The following is a 19618-nucleotide window of genomic DNA, read 5'->3' on the forward strand; positions in this document are numbered from 1 at the left end:
CCATCAGTTTCGCTGATGCTGTTCAGGAGGCTGTGGAGAATAGTGAAAGGAGTATCATTTTCATGCCATTGAATGAGAAAACTGTAGGTACAAATAGTTGTAGTTACAGAAGCTGTGATGGAGAAGGGTCATGGATGAGGGAACATGAGGTCAAAGGAAAAGGCTAGGTAGGAGGCAGAAGAGTGGCATCAATCCCACCCCGCTCGCAAGCTGAAGATGAGTGAAGACATTGCTGTTCTCTCATGGTTCTCTGCAAACCTTGATGTGCAGCAGCCAGGGTTTAAAGTGACAGATCAAGGTCTTGGGAGCAGGGAGAGGTGGGTTTGCTGCCACACCATTTTCCTGGTTCTTGATTGTAGTCACAGAAATAGTCAAGTGAGAGACAAGTACTAGAAGTGAGAGCATAAAAGTTCTGCAGCTGTGACAGGAAGTTAAATAAAATGGCCCTGGGGTGACCACTGTGGGTGCTCATAATGTTTCTACCTGTGTCAGGCACTATCTCAGTGTTCAATACATAGTAGCACAGATGTGCCACCTTTGTGTACCTTTTGGGCTAATCCATTTGATGGGTTTTCAGACTAACCAAACAGCAGCAGTGAGTGCGTGCAGGCAGAGGTGGTATTTTTGACATGTTGCATCCATTTGTGGAGTTTACTGTTCATGGAGGCTGTGCCTGTGGAAGGACTCGGGTGGTCTGCAATGAGGTCAGCACCCTCATTGCACCTCAGGTCCACAATGAGGAGCAGGGCTGTTGCATCTCCAACTCTTTCTTTTATGCTTATTTATAAGACTGCTGTGTTTCTCTCTGGGATTTCCCATATTGTAGTGTTGTCTTCTGAGAAATCTCAAGTTCCTGGTTCCTGAGCTGCACATCCAGTGCATGTGAAGGCAAAATCTTGTGGGCAGAAGGAATTATGAACCCAGGGGTGCCCAGACAGAGCTGTAGCCCTTCTTGTGCTGACACAGAATATGCTGCTGTGAATGTCGCTATCTCAGAGGTTGAGAGATTCAAGCAAGCCGCATACGGAAGTCCCAAGAGCTGTATTGGTGGCTGCTGGAAGCTCTCCCCTGTTCCATTGTTTAAAGAAGAATAAATCCATCACATTTTCACATGCTGCCCTCCAGTTTGGCTTACTCATCAAGGTAGACATAGCATTTGTCTTATTCACAGGAAGTAGCCATGCTGCACTTGGTTTGCCTGATAGCATGTAATTCAAATGGGATGCAATTCAGATCCACGAAGGTAAATTACCTTAAGACCTGCCTATGAAACAGAAGTAAGCTTCTAAGCTGGTTATTACAGTACTAGAGTGAAAAGAAACATGAGATTTGGCTGTTCTGTGTCTTAAAGGACCACAGATGGGGTCTTCAGAGTCCTGATTTACTGCCTGTGCTTTCCTCAACCAGTGTGGTGCACCTCAGGGGTATATATAGAACTGCGGTGCCATGCTGCATCTGTTTATTAGTCCTGGCATCTTTACGTGTTGGGGATAGCGGCTGTCAGTGACTGCTACAGCAGTTTCAAAATATCTGTTTCAGATGGTCTGTTACAACGTATCTTTCTGATTAGGTCCTGCTGCATTTTTGTTGGAAGACTTTAAACTAGAACAGATTTTTAGCCTGAACTTTGGCCATCACGTGTACTTACTGATTTCTTCTTGACTCCCATCAGAAGAAACTCCTGAGTTAAACTTACTATAGTGGGTTAATAATATGTGAAATCTTGCCTGAAATTGTTAATTTTTAATTGGTAATACATTTTTTATTAAACTGTATTGGAACTGCAGCATCATAATACTTCTGGAGCTGCATGTACGTTATTGTTTTTCCATCTCAGTGTAAGAACAGATGTACTTCTATTTAGTACCCCTGTTCAGCTGATACACCGTTTGGGGGACTGGAGGACACTTAGTGGAAGGGAGGATCCACACTGGCAGAGGTAAAGTTCACTCATTAAGGTGTTTCAGTAAAAGCCAAACAGTTAATACATTATCCTTGAGGAACCTCTAAGCTTCCTCTTCACTCTCAGCAGGGCTGGCGGCTCAGTACCGACCAAGCCGATTGCCGTGCCTGGCCTCTCTGGGGTTGTGCTGCGCTGTTCCCACCAAGCACACCCCTTCACCTGTGTGTGCTTCAGATTCCTAGTGGCGTTATCCCAGTATGTGTTGTGGGTATGGGGTTGCTTGGCAGAGAAATGGGATGTGAAAACCCCACCACCAAAAAGGTCAGTTCTGAGTTCCTGAATGTCCTGGTAATTGAAGCACGTTGTATCCCAGCATTCCAGTCTTTCCAGGGGCAGGCAGAGGAAAAGGTATGCAGGTTTTTGTAGTTAAAATATAGAAAAAAGAAAAAAGTCGCCTTTTAAACATCACACAACATACACAGTTCAGGCAAACTCATGTAGCCTTTCATGTGAGCCCCTGCCTCAGTGCTTTATCATTGCTCTTGGACCATCCTGAGATCAGGTCATCTAGGGAGTCCAGAACTGGTTCTTTGGTTAGTCCGTCATGATTTTGAAAGTGTCTTTCCTTGCTTTTTTTTTTTGAAAAAGAAAGAGTTTAGTGCATCCTTTACTGCTCCCACAGTTAAAAGAGTATCTTCCTGACTTGGGTTAACATACCTGCCTTACCCTCCATTTTGCTATGCATTTCAACCTCACACAAGGCCCAGAGTAAAAAATCACTTTTTGCCACTGGTCTTTACTCTCTTGCTGAGAATTTTCAGTTTTCCAGACCCCACATCTCAGTGTAGTCTGGAGAAAATTGTTTTCACCCTCATGGGTCCAGCCCCTCCCGAGGTCTTTCTGTGTGGACAGGAACCTCACCGTGTCATGAGGGACTGCTGTCTGGGGCTGGGGACTTCAGCAGAGCCCCGGCTGAAGAAGGATGACCCTGCTCTCAAACATTCAGTGATTTGGAAATTCCCTGTCATCCAGGGCTCTTACATTGTATATGGACAGATTTGTGGAGTAATCACAGCTTGTTGTCTTTATGGTTTTGAACTGAGGGAAAACACTTCTGTTCACTATGTTCACAGCTAGCATCTTATTTCTGCTGAAGCTCTCTTTACACTGATGGGGTACTGTAAAAGGTGACTTGGGAAGGCTAAACTTACATTTGTGTTCATTTAGAGTCCTTTTACATGCCTGAATGATGTGTCGGGGAGACTGACAGTAGCTTTTGCTATGCCTCAGGGTAAAAACAGGGATGGTGTGAAACCAGCACCCACTGAAACCGGTAGCAAAGCTGTCACTGGCTTCCATGAGCACTGAATCAGGCCAGAAATGTAGTGGTTGCAGCAGGATATTCATCACAGTTTATTCTCTTCCCACATCCAGATGCCATTTGCATTGTCAAAACACTATCACGCATAATTGAAAGTATTTTTAACAGAAACTTCAGAGCAGCTTTTTCCCATTCTTCAATAGTCACAATGTCTGCCCCTGTGCAGCCGTTGTGGATGTCTCGTGCGGGCGTCAGCAGCGCTGTGGGAAGCCTGAGAAAATCTGTGGCTGCTTAAAGCGAGCAAGAAGGCAGGGGGAGAACAGTTCATCTCTAGGGCTCCACTACAAAACTGCTGCTTTGTACAAGGCTTCCTTGTTTGGTTGGGTTTTTTTAATGTGAGGTGTGACTTTGATCTCTTCTGAAGAATCCAGTGCTGTGGTGATTTTCACAGTAAGGTATCTTGGGAGCTTATTCCCTTTGCTGCAGCCTAGGGGTGACACTTTCAGCCTTAATAATCAAGTATTATCAGAAGAGCATCACAGGCAGCATTGTATGGTATTTTCTGTTTTAATTAATGGTAAGGAAAAAGGGAACACATTGTTGCTCATCTTCTGTGTTAATTTAAGACCCCACACTTCCTCTGCAGTGGTTAGTATCAGGCTGGGTATTTCCTCAGCTTCAGGTTGTAAATCAAACCCGTTTCACTCAAAGGGAGAAGAGTTCACTTGGAGGGAAAAAGAACCTGGAGTTTAGGAGGAAGGCTGCATCCAGAGCCTGGCTGAACTGGAGGGAAGCTCAAGGCCATAGCTCTCCTTCAAGCAGGTTCCCTCATCCACTGCGACGCATACTTGGTGACTCACACCGTGGTTCAGGCCTGGAAGGAGCAGGTCGGCAGGCAGAGAGCCCAGGTGGAGCACGTAGGGGCAGAGGGACAGGTCATCTCAACTGCAGCGGCAAGATGCATGCAACCACCCAGTGCCATTTGGCTGTGGGGACTCAGATCTGATTATAGTAGGATACATGCCTCCAGCCACGTGCAGAGTGGTACGCAAGTGAGCTGGCTGAACAGAGAGGGATGCTTTCACTTTAAAAAGTAAACTATGTAAATAGAGTTTTCTCCACTGCTGAGAGAGAACAAGCAGCTTTGCTATGGGTTGGCGCAGATGCCTCACTGTACCAGGCTGTCTTTCTCAAGAGGCAAAGGCTCGCTGAGTGTAGAGTCACTGCATGTGACACATAAGATGAAGAACAGGCAGGAGTAACAGTTCTGAAATTGGTGGGATGGGGAGAAACAAACAATGTGCATTGCTCTTTCAGAATGGGGAGGGCTATGGAAAAGAGAGACTTCCTCAAATCACTGCAGCAGATGATCTAACTGTGTACTGACCCACCTTTTCTGTGAAAAGGCAGAGTTCTTAACCTTGCATGGAATAACTGGACAGGTCTTGGTGAGCCTTTTCTTGGGGATATCAGAAGAACTGATATTTCCAGTATGCTGCTTAAGCTAAGGATGGGGTGGGAAGGAAGAATTTTTGATTTTGACCAGGTAAGCCACACAGAAACAGAATTTGTTTTTGTGTGTAGTAAAGAAACATGGAAATGCAAACAAATGGTTTCATTTTGTTATTTGCAGCTCAGAGTATTTTGAGAATGACCAGTCTTGTTTTGCTTTAGAAGCCACTTCCAAGGGGATTTTTTTCCTCGCCTTTGCCTTCCCACGCCCCCCCCCACCCCGCCCTGCATGAACCACAGGCACACACAATAATTAACCAGTGACGAAGGTCAGAAAGAAGATGACTAGGGAAGATGTACTTTAAACATAGACGTTCATGAGGCTGTGGGCTGTAATTAACTGAAATGTTTGTCTAAGGATCTCTGGTTACATTTTGAATAAAATATAGTTATTAAAGAGGCAGTTTTTTATTTGTTCTTTTAATTGTCAAGAGCGTTAATGGCTCGTCTGTTCTGCCAAATGGATTTCTTTTTTTCCATTTGGAGACTTTTGAGATTTATTTCTCTTTTTCTGGTTGGGTTTGCTATAATAAACTTTTAAACCTAAGTTGGTTTGGGAAGCATAGCTTCTAGTTAGAAATAGTGCTCAGGGTTATAATATAACGTGAACTTACTAGTCATGAATAAATGGCATTTGTCATGGACAAATTTGGAGGAGGAGAAGGCAAGCATGTTATCAGTTTTAGGGAAACTGTGAACCTCTGTGATGAAGCAGTGAGTAAGCAGTCCTAAAAGTAGTCAGCTGAGGTGTTTTCTCAATAGGAAAATACTCATTTGGTTCTATAAAGCCCTGGTCAGGCCTTATCTGGAGTGAGTGGTCAGGGTGAAACACAGTGTGTTAAAAGGTGTGATTGCCAACTGGAACATAGGCGGAGAAGAGCCATCAGGGTGATCAGGGAGCAGAAAATCTATTGCAGGACCTGACCTTGCTCAGCTTCATAGAAGGAAGGCTGGGAGGGGACATGACTAAGTTTTGTGAATACCTTGTGAATAGGAAGGAGTGAGAGGAGGACTACTGAACCTAACTGATGATTTGGCACAAAACCAAATGAGTATAGATTAGCCATAAATACACGTGGTGATCAGATTACATTAGAATATGGTTTCTAAATGTCAGAAGCATGATGTGTTCCATTAGGGAAAATGGTGTTCAATCCATTTGTGAATACATTGATACAGAAGGGTAGCCACCAAAAGCTATGCATTAGACTGTAGGCTTGGAGTAAGCAGTAGTAAGTCCTGCCGTCTCTGCTGAGGAATTTTGAGGTTTTTTAGACAGTGGGTAGTTACTTCATGAGGGAAGAGGTTTGACTGGTAATTGTGAAAGCCAGAGAGATAGAATCACTTAAGACTTGAAAGTAATGATGGCGTCTTGGTCAAACCAATTGTTCAGTTCTGACTTTCTGTGATCGTGCTTCAGGGGAATTTTTAATATCCAGTGAGGTTATTAATAGGGCAGCAACACGGAGCAGCCATCGGTGTACAGCACATGGTCAGAAGCTGTGCTGATTAGTGCCACCATCCCTTTTGTTTTACCATGTTTCTTCCCCTATTGCATGAAATGACCTTATCAGCAGGGATGATGTCAGGCAGTGTAATAGCATCCATGCAAACTCATAGCGCCCCTGAGCAATGCTATAATTGTAGCCAAGTTTGCTTCTGCCTTGAGTTGGGGTAAAGTGCAGTCATAGCTGGAGTTAAGGGTGTATTGACAGGCTGTGCTCCAAGTACAACGCAGCTCCCAGCTGCTGCAGAGCTGCCCAGCTGAGACCAACATGCAGAAGAAGAAAGGACTGAGAACCTCTCTGGAGTCTCTATCACAATGCATGTCGCAGGTTTGTAAGAGGCCACTGCACGCAGGAGGAGCAGTGCTGAGTAATGTGGCTGGGCATTGGCAGTGGCTGCACAGCTGAGGACAGGTTCCCCCTCTAGCTGTACTTTCCATCTGGAAACAATGAAAATGGGGAAAGATTTTTAGCTTTTCCTGTGCTGTGCTGCATGGTGGAACGTGGGTTCTCATTTTTCCTGCCAGCCATGTGGTGAAGGGCTCTCTTCTGCGTATCATCAGGAATTACACAAAACACACACTGAATAAGAGATTGGGTTTAAACCAGAGATTGTCTGCAACCAGGGGGCAAGCTTTTAAATTTCATCAGCCACAGATGCATGGTGTTTTCCATGCCAAGCAGCCATTTTAATACATTCCAAATTTTCCTATAAATGCTAGCAGCATGCATGGTTTGTTCTCATGTGTGCGTGTCTGTGAGTGTATGTGTGCACGTGGTGGGAGCAGGGAAGATGGTTTTTCTGAGGGCAATCAGACAACCTGAATGTTGTCCATCCCCAGCAGGAGCTGTTTGGTCTGCTTTCAGAAGCCACCCTCCAGAAGTGAAAACACAGTCTCCTGTGGATAAAGGCAAACATGAACGAAATGACTTCTAGCAGCCAGAATACATAAAACTTTTTTTTTTTTCCTTCTGCAATCACTTTTAAAAAAGACAAAATAATGCTTCCTTAGCTAATCTTACTCCCATACTCTGGCCTGAGGAAACATCTGCTCTCCATGGTAGGCTTGGTTGTCCCAGCTAGTTCCCTTTTAAGAGTTCCCTTCTCTTCTATTGACATCAGTTGCTTCCACCGGCCCCCATTCCTGCCCACCAGCATTCACTGCTACAGCAGTCCTGATGCTAGGAACCCACCCTGATGTCAAGGTTTTGCTCAGGGGAGGTTTAACCATCTTTACTTGACAGGATTTTAGGAGCTCATGTGCCATGCTGACACAGCACGTTCACTTGAGTGAGAGATCAGGAGTGAGTCTGTTAGCCATGATGCTGTTCCCACAGAGGACAGATACAGCAGAAAAAACCCCACCTTTGTCCATGCAGCCTCTTCTTCTGTCTTACACACTGGTTAGAGTCTCTTTGGAGCCAGGACTTTCTTCTGGGAGACAGAGCGGACTGCAGTGCTGTGATGTGTTGAGTGACAGTTGGGAGCAGGTTTGTCACTAATAAAATGGTCATTGACTCCTAGAGAAGAGCACTCTTATGTTGGTGAGGTCCTGTAGACAAAGGACAGTCAGCAGCTTTTAGGAAAAATGTTTTTTTTTGTGTGGAAAAACATGGGTTTGGGTTTACTTTTGAAACAAAACCATTTCCACCATACTCAAAAATGTGGCTATCCCTGTTCTGCTGCTGAGGTGAGCTGCAGCTTACTGCTAGGTTACAAGGTGGCTGCTGTGGATGGTTGTCTTAGGGCTCGACCCATGGCTGTTTGTTAAGGCAGTCTTTGGCAAACAGCATTTCCCTCTCTGATGTGCTCTTCCTTTGCTGAGATGTTCACTTGGTGGATTTACCCAACTCTTGTGTTTTCAGGCTTACCATTGACAAAGTGGCTTATTGGGGAAAATAGAAAACCCCAGAGCATCACAGGGTGGATTTTACCCTCCAGGCATGGAAGGATTGATGTGCATTTTTCCTTCCTGGTGAGAAAAGCTGCCCAGCAGTGGGATTTCTCTCTGGCAGAGACCATAAGGCACCATGCCCTGCTAGCCAGTGCATTGCCTGTCCCCACTGCTAGTCACCATAGTCTCATTGCTGCCTTTCACATCAGTTGTTTCCCGTTTGTCATTGCCTAGACATTTCAACCCACCCTGCGTGGGACTGCTTTTCTGCCCCTGAGCTGGGTGTTGAAGGGGTTGGATATTGGGTGGAAAGTGGCTGCCAGTCCTCATCTCTCTGACTGCAAAACCCAAAAATGGGCAAGGGATGAAAATGAGAGGGCAGAGCACAGAAGCAGATGTGTGACCAGGCTTGGAACTGCTGAGGGTGGCAGAGAGCACTGGAGGAGAGCTTTTCCTCGGTAGGAACTGGAAAGAGCCTGCCAGGGACAAGTTTATTTGTGCTCAGGGTCATACGCATTTTATTGTCACAGATGTGCACAAGGGAGCAGTTCACTAAAGGAAAAAAAAATGTAATTGCCGTTAAGAATATATATATGCAGCCTTGCAAGAATTTTGTGATTTTCTGGGAATTTAATATAGAAGGTCTGTTTTTTTGCTGGCCAGTGACACTCTTATTCCAACCAGTGCACGAATATTTGGTTTCATTCCAACAGCAGTGTAAAGTGGTTTTGATATATCATCTTCATTCTAATTCTTCTACAGAAATAATGTTGTCCCTGTCTTGTTTCAGAACTGTAGCTGCTGAAGTCAGGAAGCAGATCTCAGGGCAGTATGGAGGGTCTCCCCAGCTTCTCAAAAACCTCAATATTGGAGGCAGCGTCTCTCATCATACAACTGTAAGTAATGCTTGGAACATGGAAGGCTGAAGAAGGTGTGCATAGTTATTTCCATTACCATTTGGAAAGAAATTGCAATGTTAACAGTTTGTTGACGTAATCGGCCCTGATAACACAGAGGAAATTCCATGCAAAACCCATCGGTTTTGGAGGTCTCTATCTTGCAGATCAGTTAGTGTAGCTGGGAATTTGTGTTTCTGCAGAATCTTTGGAGGACAAGGGGCTCCCTTGACCAGATGTTGGTTGGTTTATCCCAGAACAGCCTGAACTGGGCATTAAGTTCCACATGCATGTGTGGTTTGCTCCTTTGCAAGAGCTCTTTGCAAGCTCATGCACTTCAGGTGGCTGTTTTCTTGCATTTCTTGTTGCTCTTGAGAGTGGGACCACAGTGGCTCATCTACTCTTCAGAGGTATTTTAAATGTCATTGTGGAAGCTGAATGTGGTTATTCCTTAGGAATGTGTGTTTACTTACAAATTTACAGTCCACTTTCAAGAGTGGCTGAAATGTAGGCCTTGTTGTTAGAATCACCCGTTCTGAAGTCAGATTTTCTTGCATGGCCTACAGGTACATTCAAAATTTATTCAGTGTGGTGGTAAAAATGTCAAGAGTTCAGCATACTTTTTCAGGCTGGAACTGTATTTCTGGAAGCGTTCCTTTGATTTGGGTTGTTGCTTGAGGTCACAGCAGTTTCTTTTGCAGTAGTCAACTTAGAAAACAAATATTATAGCTTCTTGTTTTCTTCAAAGAGAGTTGATTAGGTCAGGTGGTACTGGAAATGCGCCCTGAATTTGATGGTCTGTGCAAGCTGAGTTCACAAGAGTTCTTCTCTTGTCTTGGAATAGGGTCCTATAGAGTTTCCTCAGTTCATGTACTGTTTTGTGTCCAACATAATGCATTAAAAGCTTTCTCATACAGAGCACAAATGCATCCTTGGACCTAGTATCATCTCAAAAGGGATCTCCAAGACTGAGTTGACCTCTAGCTTAGAAGAGTGACTTCACTGTAGGCTGAAGGTTCATCTTTCAGGAGATCCTGCTGTGCCAGAGTCATTGGGGATTGAAGAGGGCTGGAATTCCTGTCATTTCCCTCTGTATCAGCCCTGTGAGTGCAAGGAGACCAGAAGGCTGGCTTTGTCAGCTGTGTGCCCAGCCTTAATGGTGAGTGAGCATGAAGGAGGAGGGGTTAATGAGAGCGGTGTGTCCAGGGCTAATGCTTTATCACAGCAATCTCTGTAGGGGTGTGGAATGATAATGCGAAGCCCTGACTTGGCAGTTCTCTGTGGTCTTTTGCATAATCCAGTATTAGGCAATAGGGAGGGACCCCTGCTATTAGCGGTGTAGGACTGGATGGAGCACTCAGGGTCACTGAATCCATTTCCCTGTGGCAAGCTGAGAAATAGACTTCTGCTTGTGAAGGACTCACTGGATGTCCATCCTACAAGCTGCAGTGCCTCACTTGTCTCACATGTGGTTTCATCTTGGAACAAGTTGGCTGAATTGCCTTTCTACTCCCCATTGCTTTCATAAAGCATGATCTCTTCTGTGAACCTCTCCAAGCTGTTCCTCAGCCAAGCATATTTTTGATAACTGTTTTTCCTTGTATCACCTCCTTTTGCTCTGAAATGTCTGTTCCACTTTTTCTTCCTATTTCTAAGGTTTTTCCATTCTGCCATCATCAAAGTGTGCGTGCTCGAAGCTTCAGTCCTGTTGATCTTCACCTGTAATTCTTAATTCAGGATCAGATTTGTTGGTCACAGTATTGGCAGCCCTGTCTTCAGTTCTGGTATTCCTCATTATCCTGTCACTGTTGTATTTTCTAGTAAATATATGCAAGAATCTATAAAAATCCTGGAAAAGGTCATGATAACTGAAAGCAGGGTCTGAGCCTTTCCTATCAAACTGCATTGTGTGATGGTTGATGTGATAAGCTCCTAGTTTGTCATACTAAATTCTGTGCTGAGCAGAGATGCTCTTCAGAAGCATGGAGCAGTAGTTTGTAGGAGATAGCCCATAGGAAAAGTACGTTTAGTTAAGTTGTGAGTCTATTTCCTGAGGGTGCATAATATGACAGAAGTTTGCTTCTACTGAATTTTGGGTTAATTTCTCTCCTTTAGGCATCCATCAATCTGCTGTGCCTGCCTGTCCTGGTTTGATAATAAACATTATGTGGAGAAAACGCATTACTGCTGTGAAGCTGAAGTAACTGTTTGCTCTGGAAAGGTTCAGAAGTTTGTGTGCTGTTACGCTTTTACAAAGAAATAGAAGGCCTTGTATCTGAATAGCAGTTTTGTGTAGTCATACTGGTTTGAAAGCCTGGAGTAGGGTGCGTAGTGTGGATTTAAATAAGGAAATTAACGCTAAAATGATGGATATTCTAATACAGCTGTGTGTGACTTGTGTTTCTTGTATCCACAATGGGAGCAAGTTGCATTGTTGAGTGTGCAGCATGGAACCGGGGGATTTTTAACAATAGTGGGGATGTGGTCTCTCTTATCCAGTGCATCTTGCTCATCATTTTGAGCACTTCCATAGTTATGATCCAGATAAGGTCAGTACTGATTCTATGTTGACAGTTGCCAACAGTAGCTGGCTTGTGGTAATTTGTCTGATAGTCTCATCACACGCAGTCCAATGGAGACACTTGTATGGAGAAATGTCTGCTTTTGTGAATGCAGGGCCCTCAGCACTGTGCTCAGGTGAGCATTCTGTTTCTTGTTGACTGAAGCCAGTGCAGGGACTTTTCACAGTTAACAGACTTGCATGTGGTTGAACCTAGGATAAATGCAAAAACCTGTCAGCTGGATTTTAGCAAGTCTCTTGCCTTCTGCTTCACGAGCAGCAGACAAAATGCTGCCAGAACTGTTTCTAATTTAGTATTTGGTAGAGCTGGGGAGAAGACACTGCTTTCAAATGACTGTACAGGAGCTTGCAGTTTATTATTGTCAGCCTCCACCCTTCTGACACTTTAGGAGAAGCTGATTTTAATTGCACATCCCTCAGATCTGCAGACCACAGACACAGGTCCAAAGCATTCAGAGGCTTTTCCTGTATAACCAAATGTGCCGAATTGGGACTCTGTGCAGGATGCAGTCCTTGCAGCACTGAGCTTTTATTTTTGAAATCCAGAACGGAAGGCACTGACAGTTTGTTACTGAGAAATAGAAGCTGGAAAGGTTTTGGAGCTAGATTAAGGACATTTTATTTTTTGAAGTTTTGCAAGTCTCTGTAAATCCACTTGTAAATTGAGTGTGTGTTTGCATCCTACTGTTTGTGTTCAGGGTTGTAAGCCACGAGCTATGCTCATTTTTGGTGCATCGAGAGGTTCAGTATTCTCTCGTGGGAGCTGGGGCTTCTTGCCACCAACCTCACTGATTGAATGCACTGAAAGTGGAGAGCTTGCACTTCCTTTCAAAGAATTCCCCAGCATCTTGCAGGATGGAGTATTTGCTTTGTTTATTTGATGAACCGGACTGTTTACTACAGGCTGTTATAACCCCTGGTGACTAACCACTTTCTTTTCTTTCCAAGGTTTTGTTTTTTTTTTTTCTTTCTGTTGAGCAACTCCTTGTGCTATGGTGCTTGTTTAACTCTGTCTGCTCACCCTCTGCTGCACCGGTCATTTCTGCTCATTGCTGCATGCTGCAGCCTGGCGGAGGCCGGATTGTGCTCTCTGGATTTCTGCAGTAGTTTTACCTGGATGAAGCTGGATTGTGGATTGTCAGAGATTAGTGTGAGTTAGTGTTGAAGCAACCCAAAGCTTTCTCTGAATCTTGGTGTCCATGCCTCAGTTTGCTGTTTAATGGCTGCTTGTTATGCAGCTTTGCTGTAGGAAGAGCAGCGTTTTGGTTTTTATCTGCAAATGGACTCAGTAGTCTACTCTTTTCCCCTGTGTGTGCTATCCCTTTATGTGGGCAAATGATGTTATCAAAGGACAGAAAATAATCACTAGGTATCTGGACCACTTTCCCCCGCTGTTTCCGTCTCTTGTTCTACGTTAAGCAACTTAAAAAGTTGCTTAATGATATTTATATTGTTCAAATTAGATAAAGACTTATAAAATCTTGGATTTCTGAGTACTTCACTTTTGAGTGCCAAAGATAGTCATTGAAATGTTTTTGGTTGTTGTCCAAAACTTGATTTTTTTTTTTTTTTTGCCTAAGAAAAGAAAACTTTCTTAGTTTTTTTTTTTCAATCTGTAGAGGTATATTTTAATTAGAAGAGCAGCATTTCACAGAAATTGCAAATAAGCAGAATGAGTGTATATTCAGTTGTTTTACAGAAAAATCACAGCTGTTTCCAAAGGATTAGGGATAATACTTCCTGTTGGTGTATGTTACGCTATAGTTGAATGTTAGTGTGAGGAGGGAACACTGTTACAAGAGATGTTAATTAGTCTGGGAATAAAGAGGTCTGGATTCTTGGACGTGATGTGATCTGACCATGTCTGCTCTTGGAGCTCCATTTTCTTCATGTGAAATAAAGGTGCTGGCATTTACATATCTTTGTAAAGCGCTGTGGGGTTTATGGGCATTATCTGGACTAATTGAAGCTTTGTCTTGGATTTATCGGATGTCAGATTTTGGTTGTGTATTCAAAGTCTGTAATTATTCAATAAGAGAATATAGGTTCCTTTATATATTCTCGCTGTTTATTTCGTGTAATTTAAAAGAAGAAAAAATAATTTGTGCAAATTAATGGAAAACATTACAAGGGAAAACATATCCTATGTGGCATAAAAAAGGGTGTTTTGAAGTGTTCAGAGCCAAGTAATTTTATCACCAAAATCACTAAAATGAAAAGGAAAATGAGCCAAGTCTTAATGCTCTCTCAAAGCTGATTAAGGCTTAATAGTGTCTCCCATTATATGTGTTTCCTGGAGGTTTTGCCCTGCCTTGCTGAATGGTCTATCCTCATCAGGCAGGGGAGGATGGGAGAGGCATCCACATCCTCTTCCCTGCCTCCTCCCATTAGCAGTTACTCACAGTTAACTCTGCTCTGGTGCTGGCGCTTTCTTTAGTGACTTAAAACTATTTCTAAAATGGGTTCTGAGTGAGTCCTGTTGCAGAGGTCACGAGCATTTTATATGTTAAATTGGTGAGTCTGATACCCATTGAAAGGTTGCTGAGTCTCATTCATCTGCAATAACTTAAACAGTTTATACATTAGCAGAGGTAACTAATTGTAACTAAATGTTATTCTACCAAGTAAATTTGGTTGCTTAAACGAAGCATTCATGACAGGCCTGTTAATAAATACTCAGAATCCAAAAATGCTGTTAAATCCTACTCTTTGTTTATTAAAGTTAGTTGTGACACATCTTTTTTTGGGGATACAATGCATAAACAAACTGATGTTTAGTGGAAATGCTGCTAATACCCTAAACTGCAAAAAGTTCTTAATATTGGATTCAAATTGCAATGTAAAATTTTTCAGTCTAAGTCCCTTGCAATCTTTCATGCTAATGCTGTCACGGTCCCAGCAAGCAGCAGTGAATTGGAAGATCACTGCTTCATGATGCTAAATTACAGCTGCTTTCTCCTTGTCATCTGTGTTGCTGCCGATTGCCTGTGAAGGCTCAGGAGAGCAGGTGGAGAGTGTTTTGGTACTGGCTGCGAGAGTGCATGAAGGAGTAAGTCTACGTCAGAGGACACGTGAGCATGTAAGGTGTAGATGCACTGCTGCAGCTGTTCCTTTGTATATATGCGCTTGCAGTCTTTTGCAATAATGAGGCAGCTTAGATGCATTGTTAGCCTTTTCAGCGCTCAGCTAATATGAGAACCATGTCTCTATTACCTGGGCTAGCAGGGCTGGGTGGATGCACCCAGGCTTTGCACCGGCCTGGCTGATGCTGTCACTGTGCAGGGGTACTCACGTGGCTCTGCAGAGCCAGCTCGAAACAGCTGGCAAGGAGACTCGAGGCTGGAGGTCCACTGTGGTCCCCAGAGCTTTGGCCAGCAGGCTGAGCCTTACTCCATGATGACTGTGCTGCTGCAGCGGGCTGGCTGAGCGCTAGGGCTCATTGCTGGTGTCTCCAGGCAGGGCTGCTCAGGTGCACAGAGCTGACACCTTGGGACTGTCTGTGCCCAAATGTGGCTTGGACTGGCATGGTTTGTTAGGTGAAGCTTTGCACCCCGTCAGTGTGGCAGGCACAGTACTTCTTGACCTGGGCACATACAGAAACCACTTCAGCTGTCCCATTGTGCTGCTCCTGAGCTCAATAACACAGGCAGCCCAGCTCTGGTGTCTTCATGTGTCTCGTGGTTAATTCATCCATACACTGGATGAATTACATTTTCCACTGATAATTGAGATGTGACTGTGCCAAGTATTTTCCACTCAGAAGAACATGCACGTTTGTGGTTACCACGGTGCAGCTTGCACAGTTCAGAGCCACCGTGGTTTGCCTGTGTGAACCCTAAGGGTCCAGAGGGATCCATCTCTGCTGATCTGATGTAGTGTTTCTGCCAAAAGTGGGAAGTCTGTGATTTTTCTGCAGTCTCTGGTCAAACTGTTTGGCTTTTTCATTTCTGTAATAATGGAGCTTTGATGTTTCTGTTGTCTCAGTCTCTGCGCTCTCGGTTTTGGCACAATTTATCAGAGGGTAGCTCCTTCAGATCAGTCTCAGCACTTGCATTTGCTGTATCAAAGTCTTGGTTCTTCAAATACTCTCTTGGTGAAATGACATTATTCCTAGTCATCAAAGGAGAAACTGTCTTTCTTCTTACCCATCCTTGGAGGCATAACTCATGGCTTTTTGGGTTTGGTAAGAAATCGCTATAGTATTCCCAGATAACTAATTAATCTCTGATTAATATTAACATTTCTATACCCAAATGGCTTCTTACATTAGCAACCAGTTACAACAGCAAATAACCTAGCAATATTTGTACATAGAACATTTCACTGGTTTTGTGACTGGCTGTTATTTGTTACATGTAGAATCCCCCTTTAGGTAGGTATATTTACAAATATTTCCTTTCATTAGAGCCTTTTTCCATTTTGAGCATTGTGATATTACATGAATTTGGCACACATTGCAGATCATTGAACTTGTCTGTAAAAAGAATCCAGAACTTAAAAATTCTCGGATCTTAAAAATGGAGGCTTCAGACTATTCATAAACAATTTTTGTCTTAATAGAGAGTGCTTACAGAATTTTTTGAGGTGTGTTTACAATTTGAAATGAAGGACTTTTATCAGTTATTTTCTATAGTAATTACGTCTTTCAGTACACCATGCAAAAGAAATAATAAGAGCTAGAGCAAAGCAGGAGATACAGAACTGCATTCCAGAGGCAATACACATGTATGGGGAGGTAATGACTGCACTTTATGACTGGGGAGGTGTCATCCTTGTTGAGGGTTGGTAGCTGTTGATGAAAAGCAGAGATTGCCTAGGAATCTCCTTGGTTCATTTGAATATTTCCATGTATTACAAATGCAGCAAAAAAATTAAATGCAGGAGTTCTCTGTGCTTACTAGTTATCAGGCATATGAAATTAGGAGTGTGGGTCTTCTGAAATGCAGTAATATCAATAGGCAAATAATGGGATTCTTAGAATTTGGATCCAGCCGTGAGAATTTTTGGAGTGTTTAGGTGAAAGAAAATGTATTTTATGCAAGTAAAACAACATGTTTTCTAATTACTTGAGCATTGTCAGGGGTTAATATTGTACTGCTCATGTTTTGAAACTTCTTAGGATGACTGTGGCCTGTAGTTCAAACTTAAAAATAAATCTGATGCCTGTGTTTACCAAATATATTTCTTCAAACTGTTATCTTCTTTAACTTGCCTGCAGATATTTTTTTTTTTAAAGCATGTTACATTTCCCATATTCTCAGATTTACACTGCGTCCTTCCTACGGGTACATCAGATTTGACTCTCGTTGCAGTTCCCTGAGATAACCAATATCCCTTTAAGGGTGACGGGATTCTGCCACAGCAAGAACAGGCCATCTGCATTCCTGAATGCTCAACAAGGGAAGTGACTGTTTGCCCTGGAGACCTAGGATAACTAAGAGAAAGCTGGGGCTCAGCTTTGAAATGTTAATCTGCTTCTTCTGTCCTTCCAAGATTTTGCCCAGGGAGGCAGTGGGTGGGAAGCTGGTATTAATTTAGAATGTGAAGCTTTGGCACAATCTGTTACAGTTTTAGCACATTATAAATTGTTTAATATTTAAGGAGGTATTGAAGTTAAGATGGAACTTTGTCCTGCTTTCAAAATTGGCAAGAAATATCACCCTGATTTTGAAGAAGTGCCTAGATGCTAAGTAAAAATAGTAGTCAGGATCCTCCCTGTGATGAGGAGCTCTGCAAGATTAATTTTTCAAGTTCCCTTATCATATCCTTGCAGAGAATTTTACTCCCACAGTGGAGCAGGAGGTATAACTTTCCAGTCTCTGCCATTGTCATTTTTACAGGCTCCAAACTGTACTGGGATCCTCAGAGAGACTATGTCTCTGCCCTTAGGAATTAGGCATCTCATTTTAGATAAAAGGAAAATTGGTCTTGGATTGGGCTATGAGCAACTTGAGTTCAAATCCTTGTTCTGCCAGATGCATCCTGCCAAGCCATCACATCATAAACATTTAAAGTGCTGTTGTGGCTCCCTGTGAGAATAAGCATCTTGGGAGGGCAGAGGTGAGGGAGGGAGAAGGAAACATGGGGGACACGGTGGTTTTCATGTCTCTGCTGACATATGCTAGCTGGAAGAGTCTGCAGAATCATAGCTGGGAGCTGGGTGTGTTGCTCTAAGCATGTCCCACAAGACTACTCGTGATGTTTAGTACAACACGTGTGAATTAAGCAACAAAGTTCTGGAACAGGATCTAGAAATATCCCCTCTGCCCAGCTGTTTGTGTGGGGAAAGGATAGGCTAAAGTCCTTCAGGTGAAAATCTGAATGCCTTTGGATGCCAGGGCACACCACAGTGATCTACATAAGACTTCTTCTGTGCTTCAGCCAGTATCTGTGAGATTGAGATGATATTTGTCCCTTTTTTTCCCCTGGTTGCTACTGTGGTCCTTACTGAGCTACTGTACAGTGCCCAGGAGAGCAGACCTGTAGTCTTTAGGTACTGGTATAGGTGTAATTGGTTCAGAAAGGCAGCAAACTGGAGAGGAAGGCCGTTCAGGCATGCTAATTAAATACTTATCCTTTGGTCATTTCTTGAGCATGATGGAAAAGTGCATCTATGGCAAGAATTCCCATTGCCTTTGTTAGTGAGGCATCCCTGCTGCCTTTTGAATCGCCTTGCCCTGCACACTTCTGCTGGCTGAGCTCCCTCTGAGCATGGCTACTGCTGCCTTCCCCGTACGCGGTCAGCACTGCCGCTCGGCAAACCCCTGGTCACTGGGCCAGGTGAGAAGTCCTGCTTGTCAAGAGGGGTCTGCTCCGTGCACGAGGGAGCTGTTTGCAGTCTGCTCTCAGGAATGCCACAACAGAGCAGGTCTAATACAAATCTGGCCTTTGAATTTTTATTTTTTCTTCCTTGGTGGGGTAGAGCAGGCTGTGTGCTTTGCAGCGCGGTGCACCGGGTGTAGCTTTCCCTGCCTGCTCACCCTTTGCTCCTGCAGTCCTTGGGTGAGACGCTTGGCTAAAGTAAATGGGGGCTTGTTACCCTGCATGGAGTTACACCACATCCTCTAGCAGAGGCTTCTGCCTGTGTTGTCAGGTTTGTGCAGATGCTTCTTTTGTAACCGATGATGATGAGGCAGGTAGGTGCTCAAAAGAAGGAAATAAATAGGAGAGAGACATATTTCGGCTAGCAATGCTCTAAAACTACAGCAAAATACAATGTTTGCTGTCTAGAGAAGGACAAAGTCGATAGGAAACGAAGCTTTATTTTCAAGCTTTTAAGGGGATATAACAGTGAAGAATAACACAGCCTTAAAGAAGAAAGCTTGACTGTCCACGCTGCAGAAGAGTTGTAAACCTTTGAAATAGGGTTTTGTGATGCAACTGCTGAGAGCCATAACTGCAACAACACAGATGCACCCATGGAACGTGTGTGTTAAATAGTTTCTATAACCCAAATCAATCGGGCTGGTGTCTTAATTAAGCTGACAGAGCGTGTGTCTCTGGTCAGGTTAAGAACATATATATGCAGAAATGTTATTTGCAAGTGATGTGTTTGATTTGGGGTAATTGGGCTGTGTAAGCCTGAAAAAGGGAGAGTCACGTTTGATTTCTCTGTACTTCCAGTTTATCAGGACATTGTATTTGGTGTTTACGTTGGCAGGGAGCATGTTATGACCCTTTTACTCATACCGGGTGGCTCCTTTCTCCCTGTGTATTCCTGTTCATCTTAATAACACGAATAGTGCTTGCCCTGAGTAAGGTGGTAGCATCTGATCCTGGGATAAAGACTGAGTGAAAACTGTGTTAAGGAATTGTCTGAAAGGCTGTGCAAAATTCTTTCTATAATTACAGCTCACACAAAACTGAAGAGTATTTTTTAGGAGAGCAGCAATTGCAACTCTGGGAGCAGGCTTTCCTTTGCTTATTTGCCATGTGTAGTTGCCATTACTTTAGACTGTTCCGTAGTCCTGGTGGGGAAGATGGTGGGAGCTCCTGTACAGCTTTG

At 43.6% G+C, this 19618-nt stretch overlaps 1 protein-coding gene across 9 annotated transcripts in view; it reads left to right on the forward strand.

The window, feature by feature from the left end:
• Positions 1-19618, forward strand: part of DOCK7 (dedicator of cytokinesis 7) — a 109662-nt gene that overhangs the window by 3867 nt on the left and 86177 nt on the right. For all 9 annotated transcript variants that reach the window (XM_080406318.1, XM_080406322.1, XM_080406319.1 and 6 more), the window contains exon 2: positions 8927-9032. In XM_080406318.1, coding sequence (XP_080262444.1) covers positions 8927-9032 — 106 coding nt within the window. The remainder of the gene's footprint in view (positions 1-8926; positions 9033-19618) is intronic.

Source organism: Falco punctatus, assembly GCF_963210335.1.
Source record: "Falco punctatus genome assembly, chromosome: 11".
In the NCBI taxonomy this organism is placed as follows: Eukaryota; Metazoa; Chordata; class Aves; order Falconiformes; family Falconidae; genus Falco; species Falco punctatus.